Source organism: Amblyomma mixtum, chromosome 3, assembly GCF_055824585.1.
Source record: "Amblyomma mixtum isolate Tamu chromosome 3, ASM5582458v1, whole genome shotgun sequence".
NCBI classification, from domain to species: Eukaryota; Metazoa; Arthropoda; class Arachnida; order Ixodida; family Ixodidae; genus Amblyomma; species Amblyomma mixtum.
Window position 1 is genome coordinate 180,240,345 of NC_143014.1, and position 23,175 is coordinate 180,263,519.

The following is a 23,175-nucleotide window of genomic DNA, read 5'->3' on the forward strand; positions in this document are numbered from 1 at the left end:
ATACTTTAAGAAGTGTTTTAAAGGCATTTCAGAAAAGTGAAACCTTTTATTGGCGTCGTGTGTCGTTGTGTTTTCACTTTTGCACACTGCGTTCACGGGAAAGTCGTCTGCGCACACACGAACATCGTTGACGGAATGAAACATCTTAGTATTGCCACTCCGTGTTCCCGAAAAAATACGACTGTCCCGCAACAAGTAGCTCACCGTCCCATGATGCTTTGAGCGTCCGTGCTGTCTGACTAAGTGCAGAGCCGCCAGCATTCCCTAGGTAATGTCATGAAACTAGTCTGAAGACGCTTCGCGCCACAATAAGCCGCGCATACTCGCGCACTAAAACATACGAAAATCAAAACATAAAGGACTGACTGGGAGAGCGAAAAACTGAGGGAGAAAACGGCTTCATAGTCATTGGGCTTGCGAACACTGGCCGCGTGACGTTACGCTCCCTCCTTAAATTTTTTCCCTCCATGATTGTTACCACCGGCCGACCTCTCCTCCTTTTCCTCTCGTTAAAATTCTTCTCTCCCTCTCTTTTTACGCCATGCTTAAAAGGAAGGAGAAAAAGACAAACAGAATCGCTTGTGCGCGCGCGTTCTGCCTGCATCCTCATGTTTGATGATGATGATCAAACAAGAACATTGACGCCCAGCTTTCCTTCTGAAGAGAGCCGTAGCCACACTGCTATTCTGTCAATCCACCTGGCCACCTCGACTGCACCTGCGGGGTTGCTGACTACAGCGTTTTGGCGTGGCGCCGTCGAGAAGGGGTTCGCCTGCTGCTTATTCCAACTCCGGCCTCAGCGCGGGGTCTGTGACACGGTCTCCTGGGCGGACACTGGATTCCGAGCCTCGTCAGGGCTTTCGACGGGGAGGCAGCGAACCCGGAGAACGAGGAGTGGGCGACGGCTGCTGCCACGTCACTCGACGCCAATGGCTACCAAGGCTGCACACACCGGAGAATGTCCAGCGTTGCAGAGCATTCAGCCGTCCGGCTACTACACACCCATCGACTTTGTCATCTGCGGCTTCCATGGGTGAGTTTTTTGAAGCCACTACCGTAAAGAAATCTTTTTTTTTTTCCGCAGCTCTTTGGCACCCGTTTGTGCGTTTCGCGGCGTCGCTGTTACCGTTGTTCCCAGCAGTGGACACCGAATTCGTGCTTTAAGCTGCGGAACCAATGAAGCGGGAGCTTGGAAAGCAAAGGAAAGGCGCGCATAACTACCTTCTTGGAACAGTGGCCTTAAGCTACGTGGTGGTAGTGAGATATGTGCGCTGCATGCGTTGGCATTGACAGCGTTGTGCCATTTCAAGGAAAGGAAAGAAAGGAAGTGCGCAAAACTGGCTCCCTGGGTCAGTGGACGCCTGAATCGCACTTATAGGTACGAGGGGTGATGAGAGAGAGATGTGGGCTGCAGGCATTGACAACGTTGTGCCAGAAACATGGCGCTGAAGCCGTAGGCCAACGGCGTTCATATTGCCGATTCGGCAATGAATTCGACGGCATTGCCGTCAGTGCGCATAACTGGCTCCCTGGGTCAACGGACGCCTGAATGGCACTTATAGGTACAGTCATAAAATTTATGAGCGTGAACACGGGAGCGCGTGGCAGATAGCCTCGAACCCTACTCGTGGCGATACGCGGCGGCCGCTTTCATAAACAAAGTGGAAAGGGAAGCGTGTTCTTCCGCTTACCGAAAGCAGGCAAGGCGGTGTAACCCTTTCCACCGCATTTCGGAAAGCAGCCGCCGCGTATCGCCACTAGTAGGGTTCGAGGCTACCTGCCACGCGCTTCCGTGTTCACGCTCATAAATTTCATGACTGTAAGTGGGGTGATAAGAGAAAGATGTGGGCTGCATGTGTTAGCGCTGACAACAATGAGCGAACTCTCGCGATCAACCATTAACTTCCACCTGCCTGGGTGGCAGGGTGGGTGGGGACTTTATGTGCACATAAAGACAAACAGGAATTTCTTAGGACTTATGCGAGAGAACATCGCGTTCCTCTCGCTCGTAACGCCTCACGACTGTGACAACCTCGCGAAATACTTGCACAGACCTTGTCTTTGAGAACCAGGCATTGGTGCAGAAAGTCGAGCATATATCCGTCTCTTTCTCCGACCCCAAATCTTTATTCATGACAATCAAGAACTGCTGGTGGAGTGTTTCTTGAAGAAGGAACATGTGCAAAAAATAAGTTCTCTGTAATTGTACATGTAACATGTCTTGCTCGAATTCTTTGCCTCAATCTATCAAAAAGCTGAGACAGCTGATGAGCTGCGCTCAAATTTCGCATTAGGAAGTAACTTTATCGTTGGCAATCTTTCTTTACTGGGGGACCATTAATTCAAGACTGCACATTGGCATAAGTTGGCAAAGCAGACACCTTATGAATTCCAGTGGCCGCATTTCAAAAGCAAACAAAACCTGATGAGGTTTAAAAAAAAAAATCGAGATCATTGCGGTAACCCACATTGGAGTAATGCGAAAGCAATGACGCCTCATTTCAAGTTGCTTTCTTGTTTTTAATTTGTTCCTTAATTACCCACTTAATGCACAATTAATTTATTTTGATGTGTATTATTTCAGAATTAACTTGCAGTTATTTGCTTCAAACCACCCTTAAATCGCCTTAGTTTCAAAATTAATTCACAATAAATTCAGTTAATTCACTTTAATCTAACAATAATTCAACTTAATGTACCATTTTAATTGGTTACCTCATTACTCACTTTATTCTCAATTAATTCATTTCGCTTCACCTTAATCCACAATTGATTTAGAGTTAATTCACTTTAATTCATCCTTCATTCACCTTAATGTACCCTTCATTCACATTTCAATCATATTAATTTACTTTAATTCATAATAAATCTCCTTTATTTGAAATTAATGCACATTAATTCACTCTTGACGCTTTTTATAATCATTACCATATTTACTCTCATAATAGGCGCATAATAGGCATCTGCTAGCAATCGTGTAAATACAGTATTGATCACAGTGCCAAGTTCGGGGTGCGTCTATTATGCGCGGAAATAAAAAAATTGATTTTTCGCGATCAAACTGGGGATGCACCAATTTTGTGAATGCACCTATTAGTTGAGTAAATACGATATTTCTTACACGATGGCACCGCAATGTACACCCAGCTAAAAGCCGCAACCACAGGGCAACACAGTTGCATTTACCACCAGCATTGTGATGCAAGTGGCGGCCGAAGGCAATAAAACTGTGCAACTTTGATACCTTCCTCTCGCATGCAGTCAGGCTGACTCAAGTGTAAACCAGGCTGCTGAAAAAGGTAAAACGGGGGGGGGTCAGCGTATAGTTAGCAATGTACAGGGTTATATTGCACTTTGACCTTTGTAGAGCTTTCAGGATGTGCTTGAAAGAATTTTGTGTAATTTGTGCACCCTCTTTTTGAAGCCTTAAAGAAAAAAGTCCACAAATTATGAGAGTAAATAGAGCAGTTGCTTTGAAATTATTTCAAAAAAAGTACCAATATTCGCAGAAGCTTAGTCCAGAATCCTACTAAAGCCGGCTTGCCAGACTGAAAAGAGTTGAGTGGCGTAGGGAAAGCAGTAAAGAGCAAACAGATGAAGGACTGGATAGCTCGAAACACCGAGTAGTGAGGGCGTGGTGGTGATGGTGGCTGCTGCTGTGTAAAGACGCTGCATGCATTAAAATATTGTTGTCGGTTTACTCTGTTGTTGCTTATCTGAAACATTGCTTCGTAAATAACGTCTACGTATCCGCTGCTTCTGTCCTGAGCGTGCAATCTGCGTTTCTTCGGAAGACACTCGTCCTATGCTAGGCGCGAATAGTTCGAGATCAGTGAGAGATTGTTCTCAGTTGTCGAACTTCCACCTCACATTATATTTATATAAGTAAATACTGCCGTTCCTACTGATATCCATAACATCAGAGGCATAAAAATGACTGCTATCACATAACTTCGTGAAAAATCCTTAAATTGAGATTTTTTGCGCAGTCGCTGTAAACGATGGGTCTTCGTTGTAAATTATTTAGTGGTTGTAGGCAAATATCAGTAGGTGATATGTGTATATTAGTAGATAACACATCATTTCAAGTAGAAAAGCACTGAAGGAAAAAAAGTAAATTGTGTAACCGCCTATTCCAACATTTTGAGAGGCGTGGCAAAAAGAAATCTCACTCTCGCCAGTTTAACGTCCCGAAATGACACTTCAGCAATGAGAGGTGCCATAGTGGAGGACTCCGGAGTAATCACCTAGGCTTATTTGATGTTATTGCACTGCACACAGGTGCCTTTTGCATTTCTGTATAATGTCAGCGCATGTTAAAGAACCCCCCAAGAGATGTAAATGAACCTGGAGCCTCTACTGTGGTGTCCCTCATAGCATGTGTGCCACATCGGGACATTTATTTTAAGTGGTTACTTATTTATTCTGTTTTAGCCACGGTTATGTTGAAAATATGCAGTTATTTATGCTACAAACGTGCCTTAAATAACAAGTATCAGCAATGTACAGCAAAAGGTCGTTTAAATTTTTGAACCATTAAACAGAAAGTGATGTACACTGCGATCAGGAAGCAGTCAGGTTGAGATTAGCCTGCTTTATTGCTCAAAAAAATTCTTCGATAACCTGCCTTTTTTCATTAGGCGTGAACATAACGAAACACCCCGTCGTCACGTTCAGAACTGAGGAATAGGCAGGCGGCATTCAGTGCATCCCAGCTTGCCCGTGCAGAAAGCAAAATAATGTTCAACAGTCTAGCAAGGGAACAACACTTCACAATTGGTATCTAAGTTCTGGAAGTGGTAAGGGAATACGTCTACTCTTCTAAAGTCACGTCTACTAAAGATAGTACGTCTAGGGCAGGCAGTGGTGGCTGATCCGCATCCTGAGATGGAAATAACTAGAAGAATAAGAATGGGGTGGAGCGTATATGGCAGGCTGTCTCAGATCATGAAAGGCCGTTTACCAATATTCCTCAAGGGAAAAGTATACAGCAGCTGTAGCTTATTGGTACTCACCTGTGGGGCAGAAACGTGGAGGCTAACAAAAAGGGTTCAGCTTAAGTTAAGAACAACGCAGCGAGCTATGGAAAGAAAAGTGATAGGTGCAACGTTAAGAGGCCAGATGCGGGCGGAGTGGTTGAAGGAACAAACACGGGTTAATGACATCCTAGTCAAAATCAAGAAGAAGTGGGCTAGGGTAGGCCATGCAGTGTGAAGGCAAGATAACTGCTGGCCCTTTAGAGTGGATTCCAAGAGAAGGCAAGTGTAGCAGGGGGCTTCTGTTAAGCTGGAGGTCCCCTACACTACTAATATGCACCTTTTGTGGTCCTAACCATTCACTGAAACGGTGGCGATGAGGGCCACCTCTCCTATGGCCGCCGCCGCTCACGCATTCTCGCAACGCCTTACGAAACAACCTTCTTCTCTTGGGGCGGCGGCGACCATGTGGCAGCAGCGAAGGGTAAAACGGTGGCGAGGACGAGAAGCGGCGACGCTCAGATGACGGAGTCAGTGCGGGGCGGCGGCGACGGCTGCGCCAGCCACGGCCACCTGCGCTTCGCGTGACGTCGCTCAGTTTCGTGCATGCGCAGCTGTGGCTAAAATTGATCAGGTGCATGCCAGACCCGGTGTTGAGGAGCCTAGTGAAGCTTTTCGCTTCAAAACGGAGGAGGAGAGACGAGCCAACTTCTGGTTGCGAGGCGGCTTCACAAAAAGTGACGTCAGGGCCTCTCCTTAGTTGACTCTCTCTCCCTCTCGGTTGGTTCACGTGTCCGCTACAGCACCTGTTAACTAGTCAACACTGATGCCTTCTCCTTCAGGGCCTGTGAGAAAGTTGCTAAGTGAGTGTCAATCGATCCGCCTGCAAGTCGGCCATGTTGCTTTAGCACGCTGGTTATGGCAAAGCCAGGGTCTCTTTTTAACTCACTTTCAGTGGTTGGCTTGACAGTGTGCCAATTATAACTGCAGTAGGATATGACTTGTGCCTTGAGCAGGTCGCCTGATTTTGGCTTGATTCGGACTTTGCCTGCTGTAAATGTACAGGGTGGCCAGGAGTAGTGGAATTTCTTAACTGAATTGGACTGTTGATGGCTGTAGATATGTGACTGTGAGCACACTGAGATGTGCTTGCCATTTGGCATTCGACATTGTTGCTGCTATATTTGGAGGTGGGCACTATCCGGAAGCAATCTGTCGTCCATTTAAGAGTGTTAGAGTGAAGGTTAATACGCTGTCGAAACATCACCCTGCATTCCACTAAGTACTCAGATACAAAGTACAAAGCAGCCTTGCAGCTTAGTAGCTGAATTCAGCACATGGAAAACATGTGAGTACGAGTGGAACAGGTGCAGGAGCAGCATGCGTGCCACACTGCTTTAGAGGCTGCCACTTTCTTTACGATGTACCATGCGGCATTGTTGTCAGAGTTGTGACGTAGCAGCCAAGTTTGTATAGTATTGATTTCCATGGGAGCTAGAGCAGGACTGGCTGCAGCACCCAGGAACTAACGTTGGAGTTCTACTGTGTGCTCGGATATATTTTCATTGCAGCCCTCAAGAAGCAGAAGTGATATGCGAGAGTGGCACGCCAAGAGTCAAAAATGGGGCATATAGTCGTCTGAAAGCAGCAGCTAGGAGTGGCCTCTGTTAAGCTTTCTGCTTCCAATACTAGGTTGTTCAGGGCCTTCATTGCACTGTTCAGAGGGCACTCTATTGTCTTTTGTGCTTGTTTCATTAGTCCGTGGTCTATACGTGCCACAACCAAGCACTTTGCAGCGTCAAGCTGGTGTGAAACATTGGCAGTGTGTCAGTCTCTGCAGCGAAGGTGCAAGCACGACAAAACTGGCACATTATGTCAAGGCCCAGCAGTGTTGGCTTTTGGCTTGGACCCATGACAACAGAAATGCCCTTGGGTTGGTGGTTCGCACTATTCCTTGGTTCCTTGCAGTAGTTGCTTATGGATGCAGAAAAAATGTGTCTTGGCTCCATTCCACGTAATTCGGTTGCTCACTGCACTTGGCACATGCTCTGCTGCACCAGCTTGAGCATAGTCTTGGTGCCAATGTTACTCCCACCTATCTTCTTGGTGCCAGTGTTACTGCCACCTCTCACGATTTTTCCCCGTGCCATGCCAGCATCTGCAGACACGCTGCAGCCAAGCCGACAGAGTTCTGTGGGTGAGCCAGACCCGTTGACGCCCAACTGCGAGCTGGTTCTTGCGTATGCTCGCCGCGAGGGTCTTCAGCACGTTCACAGTACGATGCAGCACCGAAGCCGGCACAAGAAGGGCGCCCTGGTGTGGCTGGCCGTGCTGCGGCTTGGAGACCACAGGTTTGCGTCATATCCCGAGGAGGTCAAGGAGATCGCAGCTACGCGGGCTGTGACGAAGCTTCGGCTGCACCCACAAGGTGGGTGGTCTGGGTAATGTTTTGAGGGGGAGGGGGGTGTTGGCTTCTTGCGGAGGGGCTCTTTGTAAAAATGTTGTAACTGTAAACCTCTTTTCAACCAGGTAATGTGGGTACTATTGAGGGAAGCTCGCATGGTGTGTAACACGTGGGTTACAGGCCACTGCCATGCCACTTACCAGCAGCACCTGCTTATGACGTGGGCATGTAGGCGACCATTTTTATCTAGTGGCATGTTTCTTGGGTCATTTCAATCTATGGTGCTCCTACTTCGCAAAGATGCCAACGGGCGCCATAAGAGGAGAAGGCTATGCAGCAGCATGTGGTATGTGCTCCCTCTTTTCCTTCCAGCCAGGTAGCATTGCGTAAACAAGGTGCAGATTGAGACTCCTGTAGATGTGGGACTTGGCGTCATGGAATTCAAGCCATCGTCACTGTGCGGAAGAAACCCTTTAAAAACCGGCACCCTAAAAGGGGGCAAACTGCACGAGCGGTTCGCTTTGCGGCAGTCAGGTGCCTCTAGCATGTGAGCGCCACCCAACCCCTTGAACAGTTATCCCGCCACCATATCGTAGCAAGGCTTCTGCTCTTGTCTATTCCTGTGTTTTTTGAGTGAATGTACAGTGGAAGCTCATCGATACATTCCTTGTTCATATGCACAGAATTGAACCCAACTCGTTGGAAATCTGCAGTCGCCAGGCACCCACTTCACTTGCGATTGATGCTTGCCCTGCCAGTTGCTTGTGCAAGTGTTTAGTATGTATGGCGAGGCTTTGTCAGGTGCTGCTGGCAGGTGTTTATATTTGAGGTGGTAATGCTTGCCACTTTCATCACTGGTGCTGTGCGATTGGATGGTGCCGTGTAGTCATTTGTTTCCATGTCCTGCACAGCTGCTGCACAAGTCTACCCCGTCACACCAGCCTCGTATGCTGAGGAGGTGGCTGCCCTGGGGAACTATAGCATGTGTAAGTGGTGGTCCACAAAGCTAAGAGTAGCGCTTGCAATTATGTAACGGATTTCAGCACTGGCTTGTGTACAAGTTGTTTCCTATTGAAACTTGCCAAAAGCCTCCTTGCCCCTCTATTGCCATACAGTGAAGGCTTTCTTTTGTGGGAGGTGTCTGATTGATTGGGGCCCAGTCCATCTGATACACATCGTGAGATGTGTTCTGAACCTGATGTGGTGGCTTGGTGGATGACTTGGTGGATGGCTTGGTGGAGTTGTAGTAGTTCCTGAAATGGAATAGGCCATGTGCTGCGCTCTTCAGTGCACATTTAAAAGCCCTGTCATCTTCAGCCAAACTACCATATTTACTCGCATAATTTGCGCACTTATTTTATTCTTTAATAAGGCTTCAAAGCAAGTTATGCAAGTTAGTTTTGCAGGTTATCCAAAAATTTTGTGATCACGTCCTAATAAATGCTACAAAGGTCATAACGTACAGTTCATATTGTATATTGCGTCCTGGCAAAAAAAGTTGACTCCAGATATGACTCATACCCCCTCCCACCCCGCCCTATGTGCAGCTCAAGGCATTAAACATGCGACAATACAATCGCAAAGCCATTAATCGGAGACAAATGGCTGGCTGAATGGGAGGAAACCGAGTGACTGTACGGTAGTTTCGGATTCCGGCACGCGCACAATGGTTCATCGGAGAAAAGCGACCGCCAGTGCTAGCGAGCCGGGTAGACGGCATTCAGTTTGTCCCCTCACCACTCTCAGGTTTCGCAGCTGCACGTAGCGAGGCGGCTGCGCAGGTTTTCCCAAGCCTGCCTTGCTCACACCCGCGTGCATGCAGGTAGTCTGGCATGGCCGGCAGGTTAAAATCTGTGGGTAAGCTTTTTTTTATTATCCCGGCTAAAAAATTTGAGGGTTGCCAAATTACGAGAGTGCATACAGCAATCTCTCCACATCAGGACATAGGACTCTCTTCCTTATCCCTCTAATTAACCCTTTCCTGTGTGCAAGCTTTTGCGTGTAATCCAGAGATTTAATGCCACTCTCTCTCCTGCAGCTGGTGATTGGCAAGCCCACAAGGAATCTCAAAGAAGGCGTCGGACCCCTGTACGAACAGACGTTTGGGGAGCAGCTGCCTGCGGGATGGTTTGAGCACGTCGCCAAATCTGGGCGTGTCCAAAGTGATAGGTGCGTTTTCGGTGGTGTGTGCCAGTCTGTGGGGCATGTACTGTTGTCAGTTCCGCCCTTTGTCAGACTCCAGCTTAATGCCGTGAAAAAGAGATCTGAGTGTGGTGTGAAGGTCAGATGCCATGTGAGAAACATATGCACCAGTGCTTAGGGTCATGATTTCTACCTTCGTCCCACAGGGAAGGCATCCAACATTAAATGCCGTGGGACAATAAATGAGTTTCACTGAGCAGATTGTAAGTGAAATGCAAAGTAATCATTGTCAATTTAGCTCGGGCATAACTAAATTCGAAGGGGTATTTGCTCAGTGAACTAACTGTGGTAGAGTGTGTTTTAGGTTCATAAATGTTAATGTAGCTTCTAAAAGCACTTGCGCTTCCTGTGCCTGATGCCATCCCAATGTTGGTAGTCAGCAACTTGAAATGAAAATCGTTTTGGGCTTGGTATTGTCAGAAAGACTGTTCTATTAGCTTTGGGCATTTCCTAAGCCAGACGTGTTAAATGCCTCGTCATGACTAAAATGACCTGTGAAGCTTCGGTGATTAAGGGCAGTATGGTTGAAACAAGGTACCCATGTGGGCTAGTTGGTGTGCATCAGACATAACTTCACCAGCGAAAGAACGAGACACCAAGAGAACACCAAGAGAGCGCTGTCCTGTGTTCTTCTCTTGGTGTCTCGTTCTTTCGCTAAGAAGTTATGTCTGGTTGAAACAGTGGCAGAATTTTTTTTCTGTGCTGGCTGAGTCAGTCCATGAAATACAAAAACCAACGTGGTCATCATTCAACGGTGGAAGTGCTAGCAATGCCTCTGACGCTTGTCATGTTGGAATGGCTGCTAGAGGCATGGGTGAAGGGATCTGCAGCACGGCTATGTATACATTGTGGAGAATTTGTTAGATGTCAAAATTTCCAAGCGCACGAGAACGAAACGAAGACTGACAGAAAGGACACACACCACAAAGACGATGCTTTGTGGTGTGTGTCCTTTCTGTCAGTCTTCGTTTTGTTCTCCTGCACTAGGAAAGTTTGAGATGGGTAACCAACTAGCCCATCAGTTCGTCCTGAGCATAATTGTCAGATGTGTTTGGTGAGGTGACCAGATGGGAAGCAAACTCTTCTTGTGAATGGACAAAGTGTTTGGCAAGCTATTTTTCAAGTTGTCAATCTCAGCTCATGAAGCTTGTGTTTTCGTGTTCATGGCATAGCTGTGATTTTTTTTGTGTTGACTGAGAAAGGTTTGCTGTTACATGAATAAAGAGATAATTGCAAGTTAGTGGCATTGTAACTCGATGATTCAGTGAGTAGGTTTCAGCAGAAGTTGATTGTTTGTTGCATGTTACTGCTATTTATTTGTTCATAAAGTAGGTGTTACATCCTTTATTGCCGGTAGCAGGGTACAGACTGGCAGGAAAGCTGCCGTCACATGACACATGGTAACACAGGGTTGGAAAATTTCAGCGCACACAGGAGAGGGACAAGGAAGAGAACACCACAAGCGCTTGTGGTGTTCTCTTCCTTATCCCTGTCCTGTGTGCGCTGAAATTTTCCAACCCTGTGTTACCATCTCAACTCCAACTCGCTCGAATGTCAGTTCTAACACAGGGTTGCTTGGCCCCAAAGATTGCCCCGCTAAAACACTCCTCCCCCCTACGTCCCAAAGACCTTCAGATACGCAGGGTGGCTGCATTGATGCTGTGGTCGCTGGACTATAAGGGATGCACTCACTTCACGGTCCTCACCACAGGAAGCAGATTCGGTACTGGGCGCTGCAGCCTCCTCCCGTATTTCTCCTTGGTCCCGTCTTCCAGGGTCCTCTGGGCTTGAAGGAATGCCTAGATCAGAACACCCTGCTGGGGAAGCAAGCAATTGTTCCTCCTCTTCGCATATCCCAGAAGAGGAACTGTCCAATGGGTAGCTGGCAGAACGACTTCTGAGTTGATCAACAAGTCTCCATCGACGCCCATCCTTGGTGACGACCAAGTACGACACTGGCCCAGTGACAGCATCCACAATGCCCGGCAACCACTTGGGCCCATAGAGATAGTTGCGCACAAACACTCGATCCCCCACGTCAAACAGTCCCACTGCCTGGCTATGGCGCTGCACCACCTGCTCTTGTTTCTGCTGCACACCGGACTGCAGGTCAGGATGCAGACGCTGTAACGCAGTTGAAAGTTTCCTACTCATTAGCGATTCGGCTGGGCTCTTGCCTGTTGTAGCATGAGCCAGGATATTTATTTATTTATTTATTTATTTATTTATTTATTTATTTATTTATTTACATATACTGCAGCCCCGATGGGGCTATTGCAGGAGTGGGGGAAGAAAAAAAAGGCAGAGAGGGACAACATATTCAGAAGTGAACACCATTAAAATACCGAACAGAAATGCAACAGACTAATCACAGATTTGCAACAACATTGAAAAATAGGTTTGGTTCCAGGGAGCGTATATCACCGGGTAAAGAATTCCATCGCTCGATAACACGAGGAAAAAAACTAAATTTGAACATATCAGTGCGCGCGTGAATGGGTGTTAGATTCAATGGGTCATTAAGAACCTAGCCAGCCAGACGTGTCGATATCGCCTCCAACCGTGCGCTTGAGTACTTCCTTGGTTTCGCACACCATCCGTTCTGCTTGATCATTAGAAGGAGGGTGATATGGGGCAACAGTCACATTTCTGATTTGATTTCGGCACATGAAGTCTCTGAACTCCTCCGAACAAAAGGCAGTTCCATTATTCGAAACAACAGTTTCTGGAATGCCTTGGTAGCAAAAAGAAAATGAAGCTTCGCACAAACTGCAGCTGCCGACATGGAATTCATCCGGCACACTTCCAACCACTTTGAGTGAGAGTCTACCACAATGAGGAAGACGTTGCCTTGGAAGGGCTCAGCAAAATCGATGTGTAGTCTGGTCCAAGGACGCTTTGTGAATTCCCAAGGGTGAATCTTTGCAGCTGCTGGCGCAGACCTTGATTCCAGAGAACGTGCACAGTCCCTCACTTTCTGCTCAACATCTGTTGATTCCTGGCCACCACACGGCCCCTCTGGCAAACCCCTTCATCTTGACAATTTCTGGATGAGCTGTGTGAAGAATGTCCATGACATATGGTCGAGCTGGCTCCAGAATGACCACACGACTGCCCCACAGCAATCAACCTTGGTACACCGACAGTTCATGCTTGCGGCTCACAAACGCTCCAAACTCTTCTGGCAGCTTGCCCTCTGGCCACCCATGCTGCACCCAATTGCAGACTCTAGCCAACAGCTTATCCCTTGACGTAAATCTTGCTACCTTCCTAGAGTTCCATGTTACTTTTGCCGCCATTTACAGCATTCCTACGTCCCCAAGACGCTGCTCCTCTTCCTCTGCTCTACTGGCCTTCAGTGGTAAACGACTGAATGCGTCATCATTGGAAAGCTTCTCTGCTGGTCGATACTCAATTTCATAGTCATATGCTGATAACATGAGAGTCCAACGCAGCATCCGTGGTGATAGCACCTAGGGAATGGGCTTGCCATGGTGCAACAGTCCTAGGAGAGGTTAGTGATCTGTCACAATTTTGAAATGCGTCCCATACAGAAACTGATGGTACTTCTTTATGCCAAAGTCGATGGCAAGCGCTTCTCGGTCTGTCTAGGCATAATTCCATTCTGCCACGCTCATAGTTCTCGATGCATATGCAACCGGTCTCACTGCCATCTTCACGCACATGACTCAACACAGCACCGAGTCCATACGGGGACGCGTCACTGGCCAGCACTAAGGGCTTGTTGACATCGTAGTGCACTAGAACATGCGATGACTGCAGCAGATCTTTCGCTTGACGAAATGCCTCTGCCTCGGCTTCCGTCTAACGCCACTGGCGACCCTTGTCCAACAGCCGGTACAGTGGCTCCAAGGCATGAGCTGCTCCTTTAAGAAACTTGTAAAAGTTCAGAGCTCCCAAAAAAGGCTTGAAGTTCCTTTTTGCATGTCGGCTCCGGGGCCTCATGAATAGCACGCACCTCGTATTCTGTCAGCTGCACACCTGCAGAGTTCACGCGGAATCCCAAGTAACACACTTCCTCAACACAAAATTGACATTTGTCAAATTTTAGTCGCAGACCGTCTTGATGGATTCTTTTGAGCACTTCTTGCAAACGAGCATTGTGCTACACCTTATCCTTTCCACCAATCAAGACGTCATCCAAGAACACAAGAACACCACCAATTCCATGCAGCAGTTCTTGCATGTACCTCTGAAAAATAGCCACTTCCACTGCCACGCCAAATTGAAGATGGGTTACGCGGAACAGTCCCCTATGTGTTGTAACCGTCAACAAGTCGGCTGCTTCTTCATCAACAATCTTCTGTTGATACACCTGTCCAAGGTCTAGTCTTGAAAACTTCGAGCAACCTGCCAGCCTGCGAAACAGCTGCTCTAGTGTTGACAGGGGATACATTTCCCACTGCACTACACGATTGACTGTGCTCTTGTAGTCCCCGCAGATCCTTATCGATCCATCTTTTTTGACAACTGGAACGACAGGTGTTGCCCACTTCGAGTGCTCTACAGGCTGGAAAATGCCTTGGCTCACCAACTTGTCCAGTGCTTTATCAACCTTCGGTCTCAATGCAAACGGTACTTCTTGTGGCTTCAGAAATCGTGGTGGAGCTGCCGGGTTCACTTCTATGCGTACAGGAGGCCCTTTACTTGTCCAAAGTCCAGGTTCAAAAACTGAAGAATACTTCTTGAGCAAGGCCATTGTTCCCCTACTGCCAGTTCGACTCTGCTCGCACACACTGTGAACGCCACTCAGACTTTTTCCCAAGGACTTGAACCAGTCCCGACCGAGAAGTCCGATACTAGCACCCTTAACCACCCCCAATCGCAGGCGATGTTCCCGCCCCTTGAATTCCACCGTCACGGTCAGTTCACCCAACACTCGTAGTTGCTTGTTATTGTAAGCTCGGAGATGAAGATAACTTGGGCACAACGCCCTCTTCGATATTCGCAGCTTCTGCATAGTCCGGTCGTTGAAGACTGATCACACTTCACCAGAGTCTACCTCCATCTTTAGGGGTGTTCCATTGACACGCACTTCCACTCTCACGGCTGGCTCTTCACCAGACAGCACGAACACGTCGTAAATGTCCGACGCAGCATTCTTGTAGCGGCCTCCTTGGCCCGTTTTTTGTTCTGAGATTTGGGTTCAGCCAAAGCGCGAGCTGCAGCCTTCCTCCTGCATGCTCTTACTATGTGCCCTCGTTGCTTGCAGAAGTGGCACTGCACATTAATGAATGGGCAACTGCTTGGCGAATGCGCACCCTTGCAGTGGAAACATCCGCTCGTGCCCCCAGGCAAACCAGCCTACTTCTGGGTACCATCCTTGGCTGTCACTGGCGCAGAGACCTTTGCAACACATAGGTCAAAACGCTTCCCGCTCATGCTGCAAACTTCAGACGATGCGGCACTGCAATTTTGCTTGGTCTGTCGCTGCGCAGATTCCATTGCAATGGCTTTCTCCCGAGCTGTTGCAAACGTAAGCTCCTGCTCTGCCAGCAACTGACGCTGAAGAGTCTCGCTTTGCACCCCGCACACCAGCCGGTCGCACAACATGTCGTCGAGCGTCGTACCGAAATCGCAATGTTCCGAGAGACGTAGCAATTGTGCTATGTAGTCGGCAATTGACTCACCGGGCTGCTGCTGACATGTACCAAACTTGAAACACTGTACTGTCACCGACAGTCGCGGCGAGAAGTGGTTTGAGAGATGCCTGACAATCTCATCATAGGCCACCGCCGACGGCACATCAGGAGAACAATGGGAGCGAACGATGGCATACGTTGCTGGGCCGCAAACGCTGCAGAGTGTGCTCGCTTCTTCTCGTTACTGTTGATGTCGTTTGCTTGAAAGAAAAATTTGAGGCGCTCCAAATACACGGGCCAAGACGTCGCCTGCGCCCAGTGCAGTTACATACTTTATTGCCGGTGGCAGGGTACAGACTGGCGGGAAAGCCGCCGTCACGTGACACATGGTAACACAGGGTTGCTTGGCCCCAAAGATTGTCCCGCTATAACAGTAGGGCAGGAAGTTTAGAAGTCTTTGCCCCCGCTTAATAGTGCATCCACTGCAGTTAAGCCTGGATGTAATGAACCTTCATATAGCGAACTCCTTGATATTACAAAGTTTCTCATTTCCCGAATGCCGCCCTCATTGAAGTGCGTGTATTTGAGATCTCCATGTAACGAAAGTGTTGCGGCAGTTGACCTTGGTACAGCTAAGTGGCTACGCCATCTATATATTAGCTAGTGCTGAGTTACTCGACATTTGGCAGAACCACGCGAAAGTTTTGTGACAATAAGGCGCAAACTGACATGAGAGGAATGTCGATCGCAGCGGGTGACCTAATAGACACAGTGTGCCGTGCTCCAGCGCCGTCGGCACGTCTACGGCGCTTTCTCTTTTAAAACTTCGTACAACGTGGCATTACGACAGTTCATGCTCAGAAGCAGCGAAAAATGATAGGGTGTAGCAAATAAAGAAACGAAATCAGCGGTGCACGGCCATCAGCATCGCGCGGTTGCTCGCGTGATTCCAGCGTCGATAGCTGCCGTGCGTCGGGAGCGGGGACGGCGGTGAGCACCGGCAATTCAAGGTGAGGAGTCCGTTTCCTGGGCCAACAGTGAGGGGAAGACCGACACGCCTGCGCAGTCGGTCTGCGGTGGCAGTGCGGCCGCGCGTGTTCTCTAGCTCAGCCGGGGCGTTTCGCTAGTCGTGGCTGAGATGGCGGCGGTGATCCCAAATGTTTCTCCGCGTTTATGACATCGATTAATGCTGTTTTCTGTACACATTTTCAAGGTGATTTCACCGACATTTATTTCTTACTTTGGTTTCTGCTCTGCAGTGTTCTTTCCACCCTTGTCGTGAAAATTGCATGCACCGTATTTACTCGCATAATAGGCGTTGGCTAGCAATTGTGTAAATGCAGCATTGATTATAGTGCCAAGTTCGGGGTGCGCCGAATATGCCCAGAAATAAAAACTTGATTTTTCGCGACCGAACTGGGGGTGCACCTATTATGCAAGTAAATACGGTAATTATCGATTGGATTTCCATTAACTGCAAATATCCCTCGTTTCATCTCGGTATTCATTCCGGACTTTCAAATTTGGCTGCACGCGTGGCTCTGCCCACACTTGCGGTCAAGTGGTCTCACATTTTCGGCGTTTTAAAATATGGCGCTTTTCTTGCTCTGGCCCCACCCACTTTTTGAACATTTTTGCTTCTAAATATTTAACTATTCATTCCATTTCAAATTTCTATTTGCACAGCATCCGATTGCAGCCACTCGTTTGACGATACCTCTTCTGAGTTTGCCACAGCTGCTGTCGACGCATTTTGCGGACATGACCCCGCCGACATAGCCTCAACATAGCCGCCAACATAGCTTTAGCATTAAAAATGTCAGAGATCACTGCGACAACCCGTATTGGAAGAATACGAAAGCCTCCATGGCACTCGTCTGTCTTTGCCTCTGTTCATGGGCGTCCGGAGGGGGGGGCAAGGGGGGGCGGCTGCACCCCCCTGGAAAATCACTCACTCGAACCGTGAGTGATGGCCGCACGCCAGGGGCGGTGGTGCGCTCAGCCAAAAGGGTAAAAGCAGCCCCGCTTCCACGCTTTGGGTCACATCTGCGAAATGCCGCGTCCGGGCGCGCGCCGTTCGCCCGTTTTCAAACCACGCCATCGTTAGCTCCGCTGAAGGAGCGGCACCGGCGAGCATGTGTTTCGAGCCGTCTTGAGATGGGTGTCTGTTTCTTTGATCTCTAGAGAGATAGCGACACGGAGGGAAGGACAAATCAGCCGTGTCCACCCCCGCTTTGTCGGGCTGTTCAGGGCCAAGCGGGCGATGAGTTGGCGCCGCCGCCGCTCACTGTCTCCTGCGATCCACGGGAGAGCGCAGTTCGGTAGAGGCGCCGCTTTCAGAATCTTCGGCAAAGGGGATTAGCAGTTGCTTTTGTGCACGGCGACGCAGTCTCCAGAGGCGCCCCCACACCAGCGTTCCTTGCGTCTTCTCCGAAAACCAGCGCCTTTGGTCAACGCAGCCCGATGGCGCCTGCCTGGCTCGCCTGTCACCTCTGGCTGGGCCTCAAATCACAATAGCGCCCATGTACTGTGCGATGTCAGCGCATGGTAAAGACACCCAGGTGGTCGACATTATCCGGAACTCGTACTACTCCGTCCCTCATAGCCTGAGTCGTTTTGGGGCTCTGAACACCATAAAAAACACAAAAACAAATTTTCCGACCGGAGTGGCGAGTGTCCCTTCCCCTCGGAAGTCGCGCGGCGTTCCTTTCACCCCCAAAGTGCGCATTCGGGGATATAGCGGCTAGTAAGCCCTTGCACGTGCGCGCGCCTCTGTGTTCGTGCTTCGGTGTTTTTATTAGCCGTTTGTCAACGAAGCTGAGAACAACCAAGACAGTGGACGAGAAAACTACGAGAGGCGAGCAGTGTGCGTGCGGTTGCTCGACTGTGCGGATGCGCGAGCAAGATGGAGCGAGGTGTATGAAGCTGCGAGCGTGCATTTATCTTGTAAATAAGTTTTCGTTGTATGTATAGACATCTTTTGTTTTCAACGTGCGCGTTCAACCGTTTTTCCAATCAATGTGTGTGACGAGTGTGCACCGAGAGCGTGTAATGAAGCACAGAAATGAATTTATCACCCGTGTAATCACGCAATTCGCCCAGAAAAATCCGTGGAGTCTACAGTTGCTGTTCAAGGAAGACTGACTGAGTGACTGTAGTTGCGTGTTTGTGACCATATTGTGCTGTGTGCTGGTCATCAATCCGGGTGAGTCGAGAACCCGTATGCAGCAAGACTGAGCACTCTTCTCCACGAAGTGACAGTATCTTTTTGCATTTTTATTAATTTTAATTGTTTCTTCGTTAATAAACTCCAATGTATCTCTCCTAGCCACGCTTTAATTTGCTGTTTGTAATTTTTCTTTCATGTGTGTATTTCACTTATTTTTTATTTATATATAAATAAATAAATTTACTCCGCAAATAGTGCCTTTTGCTACGAACATGCCCCCCCCCCCCTTCCGGCGCCAACAACCAATGGGGCCCCCCCCCTGCAAAAAATTCTGCGGACGCCCTTGCCTCTGTTTGATACTCTTTGCCTCTCTTTGATGCCTTTTACCCCTATTTATTTCTCTTTGCCACTCTTTGATCTTAATTAGCATTGCATTGACCTTCATTAGCACGATAATCAGCTATGTATTTGTCATTAATTGCAATTATTTCTCTTTGCCACTCTTTGATCTTAATTAGCATTGCATTGACCTTCATTAGCACGATAATTAGCTATGTATTTGTCATTAATTGCAATTGATTAATCATTTTCATTGTCTGCAGTTATCGAATGCAATCACTTTGTTTTACATTTTTCTTAATTAATCACCTTTAATCACATTCACTATCAGTCATGCCTTTTAGTTTTTCAAATTTGGTGCCATTGCTGCTCTCCCATCCACGTACCATATCCCGTCCAATCAAACTTTTTGCTCCATTAACTATCACTCATAAAACCATTTCAATTCATTTAAAAGTTTATTTTCACTCCTTTGCCTATTTTCCCACTATTTTGCCATCTATGGCTGTTTTCCTGTCCACTCATTATATTGACGTCCATACTATTTCGACAGTTTTTCCACATTTTCGGTTCTAATTAATTAACTAATCACCCTATTGACATCGCATTTTTTGTGCATGATCCTCGCATCGTCCTCTATCGCTTACAACCATTCAATCAATCATGTATATTCTGGGAACGACGCAACTACTGCAGACACATTTTGGTCACTAGACCTCGCTGACATAGCATAAAAAATGCTTTCGCATTAAAAATAAATGTGCTGATACCGAGGCAGCTATCTAATATCGAGTTTTAACACACTTAACATAGGTAGCCAGTTCGGATCCGTGCCATGAGCTACATTGTAACTTAACTAGTTAAGTTCACTAGCAAGCCATTGAAGGCTTTCACCTTACTATTCTTAGTGATGCGATGCTACCAGCATTGCTTTTTTCAGCGTTCACCTTTCCTCGGTTTTTGTCATGAATCCACCGCTAAGAATTAAACAGTCCAGAATCATATCACTATTACCACAGCCCTTATACATTCACAAAAAGAAACACGCCTGCGACATATGAAATCATCAAAACAGCTCTGGTAACTTATAATCTCAGCAAGCTAACAAAGTACAGCCTTTTGTGAAGAAAATTGACCGTCGACGATGTTTCACTATCAAGCTGCCACTTCGCCATTCTTAACAAGCGGTGTTGACAGGGGCCTTGCCACTCCGACAACCAGTCCATCGCTGATCCTATGAAAGCTCACGACTAAGAGGTAGCAGCACTCACTTTGATATCACGAAGCAAAAACGCTGGAGGCAAAATGCAAGGGACCCTTGTCCAGTGCGATGTCATTGCACATTAAGGAACTCCAAGTAGTCTTAATTAACCGCTGCCCTCGTCTACAGCGCCCTTCATAGCCTAAATCGCTGTGGGACGTTAAACACCAAATAACTAACTAAAATCACTGATGCTCACGGGGTCAGGCACAGCAACCATTGCACGTGATTCACTGGCATTTTCGGCTTTAAATTTTGGGGAGGGGATTGGATGGTTCAGGTAACTGAACGTGCAAAACAGCTTGAGGGGAAATCTATTTAATAGCACAGTTTCTCAGAAGTGTGCGCTCTGCAAATCCTTTTACATTAGTCTCCGCGAGACAAGTCATGTGAAGTTCTCAGACCCGCTGAGGGCTTGCTGTGCTCGCTTGTCCTGGAGCATATTTAGTGAAGTCTATACGTTGGGCATTTGTAAACTGGACTCTTCCTGCTCGCATGCAGCCTAATGTGGCACAGGTTGGCGTCGACCGTTGGCAAAAGGCAGTGCACGTCAACCACAGCTGAGAAAAACTGTTTGAAGTGTAATTTACTTGTAAAAAGATAGGAAGCATAGACATTACCGAATCAGGGACAAGCAGGAAGTTCTGCGAACCTTTTATAAGCAGACTCGATTCAAGAATGCTAGCCTATCCTGATTGTTGTTCATATTGGGGACCGCATTTTAGATCGGCAGCTCTAATAGATGCAAAACTCGATCTCCGTGTTGTTGCAATCATTGACCTTGATTGACCTTGATACACCACTTAGCAACAGCTCTAAGTTAAACGTTAGATGTGGAACTATAATTAACCGTGCCCAACACGACACCGACCTTCAAATTTGGCTCGGGTCATTTCCTAACTCTGATCTGGCAGAGATGGAAATGCCTTTACACTACATTAGGTTTAGCAAAATTAAAATATTGTACCATCTGTACCAAAGGTTCACCACAGTGGCCTGCCCTTTGCTTGACCTTTAAAACTTCACTTTAAATGAGTTTCATCGGAGTGCCGTGACTGTCAGGTCACAGAGATGGAAATGCCTTTACACTACATTAGGTTTAGCAAAATTAAAATTCTATCATGTACCATCTGTACCAAAGGTTCACCACAGTGGCCTGCCCTTTGCTTGACCTTTAAAACCTCACCTTAAATGAGTTTCATCGGAGTGCCGTGACTGTCAGGTCACGTGACGGGACGACGATGTATGACGCGTATATAAACGCCGCGTAGCTGCGCTTGCCCGTTATCCATGGAAGAAGACTCGAGAACGTCTGTTTAGTCATGTCAGAGCCATCATTCGACCTTTGGGTATAACCGTGCTTAAACCGGGCATAACTATTATTCTGGCATGTTCTGTACTACAACAGGTAGTCAGGTATTTTAGCTGCACCCGAAAGATTTCATTGTATACGAGATTCGACCTTCTTGCACACTCAAGAAGATTGTGCAGTTCGCTGGTTATCTTTATCTGAGGTCATTTTCTTGTTCTAATGTAAGGCCCGCTCTACCAATAATTCTTGACACAAAAGAATTAGAAGGCGAATTTGTACCTTTTTTTAATGCGTTAGCTTTAGAAGCACCACCTTGAAGAAAAAGAGCCCAGCGTCCTCTGCTGTAGTGTTGTGTACACCATCTGCCACCTGCCACCTATCTGCCACCTGTGACAGCTGGCATGTGGCGCCCCTCAGCTCCTGTAGGCGAGAGGAGGAAGAGGCCATAATCTGGATGTGACTGGAAGAACCCGGAGAGTGGCTTCCGTGTACGGAGGACATCCTGAAACTGGCGGAGGGATGCACACCCTGAGGGTGGTTGACTGGGAAAAAACCCGGCGGGTGGCTACCATTGAAGGTTGAGGGCCGCTCAGTAGATGCCAACTACCATGTAAACGAGTGTAAGGGCTGCACCCGTGTATGAGCCACACCCCGTTTTCCTGAAGGCAATGTTTAAAAAAAAAATCTGTGTAAGGGCCGCACCCGAACTTTCCAAGACCCAGGTGGGAATAGTCTTCTAAATGCACGTGCCGTGGCCTTCGCGATCAGCTCCGGCTGCGAGCAAAAGTGGATCGCGGAGTCCACGCACGCGCCACAGCTGCCTGGGCTCGAGAGGCTGTCCCGTAGGCAAGGAGTGAAATGTGATTTGTATGTTCCATTTCGGATTTCTTTCGACCAAATATGCGACTCCAAATATGCCAAGTTTGGTTGTCAGGCTTAATTGGAGGACAGCGTATTTTACACTGTATGTCTGGAGCCGGCTTGAAATGAAGCGTTGGTGAACGCAAAACAGTGTTTATTTGTAATTCATTTTCTGAATGCCGCAGAATCGAAACTAGAATCGAGTAGGGTTTTTAGATGTTGCTTGTTTCTGAATTCTATGTGACAAGAAAAGCTGTCTATCTTAATTTTGTGAGTTTATTTAGAGTATGCTTTGCTTACCTCCTTGTTTTATATTGATGGATTTCGGAGTTCATCTTGGATGTGTTTGTTTAGCCTTAGATATGCTGGCCACCCATCAGTTAATTTAGTTCAAACGTTCTTTGTTTTCAGAAACATATGCGTTTATCAGCACTATCATAATGGAATTCGTAAAAAAGTCTGGAATAAAGAAACATGATTTCAGACAAACCAGTTTTATTTTGCCTTCTTGATACATGGACTCCCTTTCTTCTATGCAGTGTGACGTGGCCAACGTCCTTACCGCTCTGGACCACCATTACGGCACCCGGATGAGCGTGTTGGGTGAAGGCGGTGCTTTGGACTTTTCGTTTCGATATGTTTATATACGCTATGAATAAATGCGTGTTTAAAATGGTGACGGTACAGATTAAATTTGAATTCAAAAGCAACTGTGTCTTTTGTGATTTTTACACAACGCCATAGCGCACTTAGTGAGCAAGAAGTAGCCGCCGTGGTATTTAAGAGCTTTTATGGATTTAAACTTACTATTGCCCTTAGCAATTCTTTTACAGCAAGTGGAAATATTTTCGAGCGCTGCTAACAGTTTGTAGTTCAGAAGACTAGTTTCTGTTAAGCTGTATCAGTGCTACACAATCTATAGCTGTAACATTCGCTCCATCTGAAGTCCCTGTTTACATCCTTTGAAGAGTTGAAAGCTGAGTCACTCATTAGAATTAGTAACGCTGTTGCAGAGAAGTAGATTTTGCAAAATTTCTGCGCTGCTACT

The 23,175-nt window shown here is 47.4% G+C and overlaps 2 protein-coding genes across 4 annotated transcripts in view; one reads left to right on the plus strand and one right to left on the minus strand.

The window, feature by feature from the left end:
- The window catches only part of LOC149352896 (uncharacterized), a 152,754-nt gene extending 140,992 nt beyond the window's left edge, over window positions 1-11,762 (minus strand). Inside the window, exon 1 of the mRNA XM_089582104.1 lies at window positions 11,289-11,762. Coding sequence (XP_089438230.1) covers window positions 11,289-11,736 — 448 coding nt within the window. The 5' untranslated portion in view covers window positions 11,737-11,762. The remainder of the gene's footprint in view (window positions 1-11,288) is intronic.
- LOC149352900 (uncharacterized) overlaps window positions 1-22,837 on the plus strand; it is a 53,513-nt gene extending 30,676 nt beyond the window's left edge. The window contains exons 1-5 of one of the 3 annotated variants that reach the window (XM_089582102.1): window positions 480-1,033; window positions 7,132-7,404; window positions 8,292-8,366; window positions 9,419-9,549; window positions 22,667-22,837. In XM_089582102.1, the coding sequence (XP_089438228.1) occupies window positions 1,030-1,033; window positions 7,132-7,404; window positions 8,292-8,366; window positions 9,419-9,513 (447 nt within the window). In that variant the 5' untranslated portion in view covers window positions 480-1,029 and the 3' untranslated portion in view covers window positions 9,514-9,549; window positions 22,667-22,837. Of the gene's footprint in view, window positions 1-479; window positions 1,034-7,131; window positions 7,405-8,291; window positions 8,367-9,418; window positions 9,550-22,666 lie in introns of those variants that run through there. The other 2 variants (XM_089582103.1, XM_089582101.1) reach the window with 2 other exon arrangements.
- Window positions 22,838-23,175: the final 338 nt, after the last annotated feature.